At 36.8% G+C, this 6547-nt stretch overlaps 1 protein-coding gene and 1 long non-coding RNA gene across 2 annotated transcripts; one reads left to right on the plus strand and one right to left on the minus strand.

The window, feature by feature from the left end:
- The first annotated feature begins 936 nt into the window (after nt 1-936).
- LOC114153650 (odorant receptor 131-2-like) lies at nt 937-1857 on the plus strand. The gene has a single exon (XM_028032334.1). It carries the CDS (start codon nt 937-939, stop codon nt 1855-1857), a length of 921 nt encoding a protein of 306 aa, XP_027888135.1.
- Nucleotides 1858-4047: 2190 nt separating this feature from the next.
- LOC114153706 (uncharacterized) lies at nt 4048-4645 on the minus strand. Its single transcript, XR_003597390.1, has 2 exons — nt 4522-4645; nt 4048-4430 (listed from the first exon to the last, which is right to left on the minus strand). It is a non-coding gene; the product is annotated as an uncharacterized LOC114153706 (long non-coding RNA).
- Between the last annotated feature and the right edge of the window lie 1902 nt (nt 4646-6547).

Raw genomic sequence — 6547 nt, forward strand, 5'->3', positions numbered from 1 at the left:
ACTCCAGTGAAAGAGCCCAAGATGGGATTTGATTTGCAGCTGTGTTGCTGCAAAGCAACAGTGCTAGCAACAATACCACTGAGCAGACTACATTAAGAAGATTTTAAAGTCCTAATGAAATCACGAAGCACAGTTCCTACAGTGTTGTGAACTACTACTTGGCCCAAATTTAACCCCAGCCAAAACACTAGAGAAATGCATCTTCCTGGCTGGGAACATCTTTATCCTCAAACTTACTGGCATATGACCTTCAACGGTGAGAGAGACAGGAACTCATTCAAACATTTAAAGGTACGACTGCTCATGCTGAATCTGTTTTTCCTGATCATTTCAAAAGCATTTCTAAACTAGCAGAACGATACTTACTTTAAATACTTTTATATAGGCTTGCTTACATTTAAACAGTTAGTATCTTAATTAGAACATTTCCGGAGTATCAATTATTGTCACTCCTGAAATGCAGAGTCACGATGACAGCCTTTAGTGGAAGAACTAAATGTGGTGAAATGAACCATCTGAGAGTTTTGGTCACTATAAGCCGTTATACGATGGTCGTCAAAGAGTTTATTTAACCTCACACAATATGTTGTATTTCTGTGTTGTTCTGTGAATAGGACACATCAAACAGAAATCAAACATTTTGAATTTAATAAATGAATTCAAATTTGCATAACTCAGAGGTACGGTCACATGCTGGGATGTGACGTGTCAGTGGAAAAGTGGATGAGAAGACAGCACATATATTAAATATGAAGCAACGCAGACCGTGCAGACTGCCTCAGCCTGGATGGAGTCTACCACTTGCATGCACAGGTTAAGGGTCTTTGTGAGATTTTCTTGAGCGCATCTGTGTTTAAAGAGTGTAGTCAGAGGTTTCATATAAACTTGTAATTCAGACATCACACTGATTTCTGGAGGTTTTAAATTTCCTGTACCATGTCCTACGTCTCTCGGTCTAACATCTCCGTTGAGCTGCAATATCAGGAGTTTCTGGAAGAGGTGATCACCTTCACTCTTTGCACAATCATATCCTGCGTGTTTCTCTTCATTAATGGAACCATGTTGTTCACTCTGAGGAGTAAATCTGTGTTTCGGGACACCTGTCGGTATATTCTCCTGTTCAACCTCCTTCTTGCAGATACTGTACAGTTATCACTGAGTATGGTTCTATTCCTACTTGCTGTTTGTAGAATTAAACTAACATATCCTGTATGTGGTTCTATAACTTCATTATCAAATCTGACCAATGTAATCTCTCCTCTCACACTGATGGTGATGTCTCTGGAGCGCTGTGTAGCTGTCTGCCTCCCTTTGCGGCATGCGGTCATCATAACCATCACCAACATCAGAATGGCTATTGTTGCTCTCTGGGCTCTCAGCTCTTTACACAATTTCACTCGTATTGCTTTGCTGTTAGACTTTCCATTCGAAGATCTAGAGACTCTGCAGATGGAACGTTTTTGCTCTGACTTTGCTATGCTGCTTGGCCCCAGCTCTAAAGATTATGACAATGCCTTCACTGGTTTTCTGTTTGTTTCAGCCGGCCTAATAGTAATTTCCTCCTATGTTGGTGTAATTATAGCAGCCAGGTCGGCCTCTGAGGGCAAATCTTCCACCCTGAAGGCTCGTAACACCCTGCTGCTACATCTGGTGCAGTTGTGTCTCAGTCTGTCCTCAACTGTTTATAACCCAATCATAGGACCCATTTCAAAAATCATTACAAGGGTCGAATTCAGCCGATTACAAAGATTTCTATATATAGTCATTATTATTTCCCCCAGATGTTTAAGTTCTCTCATCTATGGCCTTAGAGATCAGACCATCAGACCCGTCCTCCTGCAAAATCTATGCTGCTGAGTTACAGTACAGACCAAAAGTTTGGACACACCTTCCAATTCAATGGGTTTTCTTTATTTTCATGACTATTTATAAGGCAAGAAATCCCACTTATTAACCTGACAGGGCACACCTATGAAGTGAAAACCATTTCAGGTGACGACCTCTTGAAGCTCATCAAGAAAATGCAGAGTGTGTGCAAAGCAGTAATCACAGCAAAAGGTTGCTACTTTGAAGAAACTACAATATAAGGGGTATTTTCAGTTGTTTTACACTTTTTTGTTTAGTGCATATTTCCACATGTGTTATTCATAGTTTTGATGCCTTCAGTGTGAATCTACAATGTCAATAGTCATGAAAATAAAGGAAACTCATTGAATTAAAAGGTGTGTCCAAACTTTTGGTCTGTACTGTATGTCAAAAATGTTTCAGCCAGACGTTCTTAAATTATGTTTAGGTGATCGAAAACATATCTGAGCGAGGAATACAGAGATACTTTCAGCTACTACTGTAAATGCTAAATTAAACTGCTTGGAAAAACATAAACAACCAAATGTAGCATTTATTAAAGCAGCAGAGCTGATTATGTTCAAAAGTAAAATGAAGACCCAGCGTTGGTTCATCAGTATGCTGTGGAGAGGCTGTGCAGGGATCAAATCATTGATGTCTGCAGCTTTTTCCATTAACCCAATGCTTCTCAGAGGAAGGTATTCCAGGTAGCTCAAAGTGTTAATGCACTTCATTTTTAGGTCACATAAACATGTAATATGGGTCAGTAACACTTTATTGAGGTTATATATTCAGCTTGTAGGGGTTTTAAAATGTCAGAATTTCGTAAACTACAAGATGTTTGTACAATAATTCCTGAGAAACCAAATGTAATGGTTTCAAAATGACGCATTTTCTTTTCTTCAACTTCATCCAGAAGCTTTTCAATAAGATTGTTTTTGCAAATCTGCTAATCTATTAATGCACTAATAGTGACGCAATTTTTTTTCACTTAGTGTATTAGCTAACTTTGAAAACATTTAGCACACAACCTTTATTTAGGGGAATCTTATTTATATATTAATTTAATTGGCCGTTTTGAAAACTTTCTGTTGAATTAATTTTGACATCAGTGAAATTTGGTTATTGACTTAGACGATTATACTCTTGCTCTTACTTTGAAGTGGTGAAAACTACGCAGCAATTCTGTTTCCGCGCCTCAAGTGTTTTTCCCCAGCAAACATTACAGAGCAAATGGCAAATATACAGCAAATAAATGAGGCTAGAGAAGAATACGACATATGAATAAACAACCACTGGGTGTTAAATAAATGCAAAAACTCGCATGTATGAATTGTTTTAACAGCTTCTCCACCAGAGATGAAATGCTAATGTTTATTCTGCAACCAGAATGCATCGCTGTAGAACTGCAACAAAACATTTAAATATCAGAATATCAAAAGCACTTGAAAAGTATTTACACTCAAAGATATAGGTTTCTTTAGACTATTCTTCGTGTAAAGTTAGACTGAATGTATCGGTTAGCATGAACTGATGTGTTAAAATATAACTGTAAAATTCTAAATGTTTTTAGTTTCTGTGCAACTGTTCATAACATCTTTATGATTAAACATGGAGCTAAATCCCTACCAAGTCAATTCTGTGTAATTAACATGCATGTTGCCTATAGGTAGTATATGCTTGCCATTTTTGGGAGGGAGGGAGGGAGGGAGGGATGGATGGATGGATGGATGGATGGATGGATGGAACCAATACACTATTAACATATGTTGCTTTTACTTTAGTTTGTTCACTTGACCTCCAAATTCAAACAGGCTCAGCATTAAATAACATAAAATAACAAAACACATGTAGAATCAAGAGGTTTTACTTTAACTACAAGTCTGTATCTGATTGTGTTTTAAGTTAAAACATGTTTTTCCGCATCAAGGTGCTCACAGTGTTAGAGGACCAGGAATATTTTCAAGTGTACCAATACTTTATAGTATTACTCAAGAGTAATGTAAATGTTATTACCCATGTCCAATGATATATATATATATATATATATGTAATATATTATATATATATATATATAATATATAATGTCCTTTAATATTATACTGATTAAAAATTAAAAGTGCTGATTATTAAATGCTAATCTTTACTCCAGTTCCACAAATTTACAACAATGTGTTTGTTTTTTTGTTTGTCTTTTTTTGGTTGTTTTTTGTCAGTTTCATTTGTTTTTTTTTTTCCTTTTTACATATATTTTTATTATTGTTGTCGACTCCCTTCATGTGTCCATCTATAATGGATTACATACACATATCTTTCCACAGAGAATATATCAGATCTGCTCTGGTTGCTGCGCCTGAGATTGAACACCTACCTTTCATTTATCCTACCTTGGTTTTCCTGAACTGGTCAATGAGGGTGGATCATTTCAGTCACTTTGTTGTGCTTGTTTCTGTTACCAATTTCCTTGAACTTGAGTTGCAGACTCCAGTGGCGACCATGATCTTAACATCTGGTGACTTCAGAGTCTCCATCTCGAGAAAAACTGATGATCAGCATCTCCATTTCTTTTTAACCCACGTAGTATTCTGAAAAATGACAGTGAAAATGACAAGGCATTACAACATTAACCATAAGCTCTAAACTACTGATCACCAAGAGAAATCTTCAATGTGATACCCTGACCCGTAGTTTGTAGGAAACTTTTTGTTGACTCTTATCGGCGGGGATGCCCAACTCATCCAGGTGGTGAAGTTCCTCTAAGGAAAAGGTTGAAATCCTGAAGAAGCTCTGCATCAGTTCTCCTTTCTTGTTGATGTTTCAACAACTTCAGTCTCACATTCAAAGCTCCAAATTGGCCTCAGTCAGGATGAACAGACGTAGAAGAAGCCAAGGATTTCATGAAACAATGCATCAAGTTCAGTTTATTATTCAAATTGTTTACATTTTTTCAAAGTAAGCCAGCAGATTGTATGCAGTCAGACTTTACAGCAATGCCTCAAACTGAAGACGTATGTAGCGTCAGTGGAGAAGAAAAACTCCCCTTTAAATTATGCATTTTTTACATTAGAAAGCAACAGAACTGGACATAAGACACTTTATCGTAGAAATGCTATAAAGCTACAGTCCTTGTCAGTTTGTGACAGCTTATGTTTACTGTTTTCACTCAAACAAAACATGGAACAACAGTTTTAATTTACAGATAAACAAAAGCTCGGTTGTCTACAATGCACAGGTTGTGTCGCGATGCCATACTGCACAGCTGAGAAAAAATAAGAACGAGATTGTAGGACAAAGAATCGACCGTGTGTTACGTTTCCTTTGACAGTTTGAAATTGCTTTTAATTCATTGTTTTTAAAGTGCTTTAGAGAGAAGTAATGTGTAAAAAAAGCAACTGACGAACTTCATAATAAAAAGCTTGGGTACAACAGTTAGAGAAGGCTATATTCTAAATTATCTCGGTGACCTCTGACCTGCAGGTTTAGCAGATGGCTCCACTGTGTTTGAATTTCTCAAACAGTCGTCTTGCAGAAATGGAATCGCCTGAGGCCGCATATTCTTCCGGGACCACAAATAATCGCTCTCACATTTATCTTTGAATTGTTGTACAACATGAATATTGGTTTGAATTATTGGTAATTGTAGTAGTTGATACCAATACGTATGGATAACCATTTCACAAATATTTTGATTCAATTTTAAAACAAAATGTAGAGTAGATATTAAAAAACAAACAATAAAAATTATATACTTACATTTTTCTTTGAAATCTACATGAAAGATTTTATTTTAACCCCAAAACATCAGTTCAATATTTACATTTGTGAGCTAGCTAAATGAAATGATTACTTAATATGTAGATTTCAATCAAGGTTTGTGAAGATTATATTTATTTAAATTATATTTAGTAAGCCTCTGAATCACTTTTTAGAGTGAACATGTTTCTTGTTGGTTTTAAACTTTATTCGCCAAAGCCTTGGCCGCCATCTTTAATCCCCTTTTACAGCTTTTCAATGCAGGCCCAAAGTTGATTTTCAAAAAACCCCAGATTCCACCGATGTCCATCAAAACATCGGCAGGTCACATGACCACGGCGTGTCCGCTCCCCGCCACTCCAGTTGTTGTTTCACCTACCTCAGTAATGAGTCCAGCAGATCCTCACTGTAGCGATTCCTCTTTATGTCCATCCTCGATCTGATGCTAATCCCTGGCGCCATTTTTGTTTCTCAGATGTTTCAGCAAGTCCAGCAGCCAAACAAAATGTTGCACTACGTAAAAGAGCCACCGAAAAACAAAAAAAATGGCGTCATCGGTGAAAATAAACAATTTAGAAAAAGGTAAATAATCGCAGCGATCTCCAAATATGGCGTTCAACCAAACATCCAGCCGCCTAATCGTTGTTACGATCCCCTGATACTCCATCAGGTGGGTTAAAGCGCCAATTTTTCTTCTTCTTCTGTTTAATGGCGGTTGGCAGACCAGCTACAACGGTTCATTACTGCCACCAACTGGACTGAGTTGTGGGCAGGAAGTTAACTGGGGGAAAAAAAGCAAAATAATTCAAAACGTTACTGTTAATTGAACAAAGTCAGTAAATCAACATTTTAACTAAATTCTATTTGATTTGTATCTTTCAAATCTGACATGATTTGACATTTTCTTTTTCTGTATCACTTATAAAAATACGTTCAATTTTAAATTTGA

Source organism: Xiphophorus couchianus, chromosome 11 (assembly GCF_001444195.1).
Source record: "Xiphophorus couchianus chromosome 11, X_couchianus-1.0, whole genome shotgun sequence".
NCBI classification, from domain to species: domain Eukaryota; kingdom Metazoa; phylum Chordata; class Actinopteri; order Cyprinodontiformes; family Poeciliidae; genus Xiphophorus; species Xiphophorus couchianus.

What these genes read in the sequence shown, in the direction of transcription:
- LOC114153650 (XM_028032334.1), top strand. Translation starts at nt 937, where the DNA reads ATGTCCTACGTCTCTCGGTCTAACATCTCCGTTGAGCTGCAATATCAG.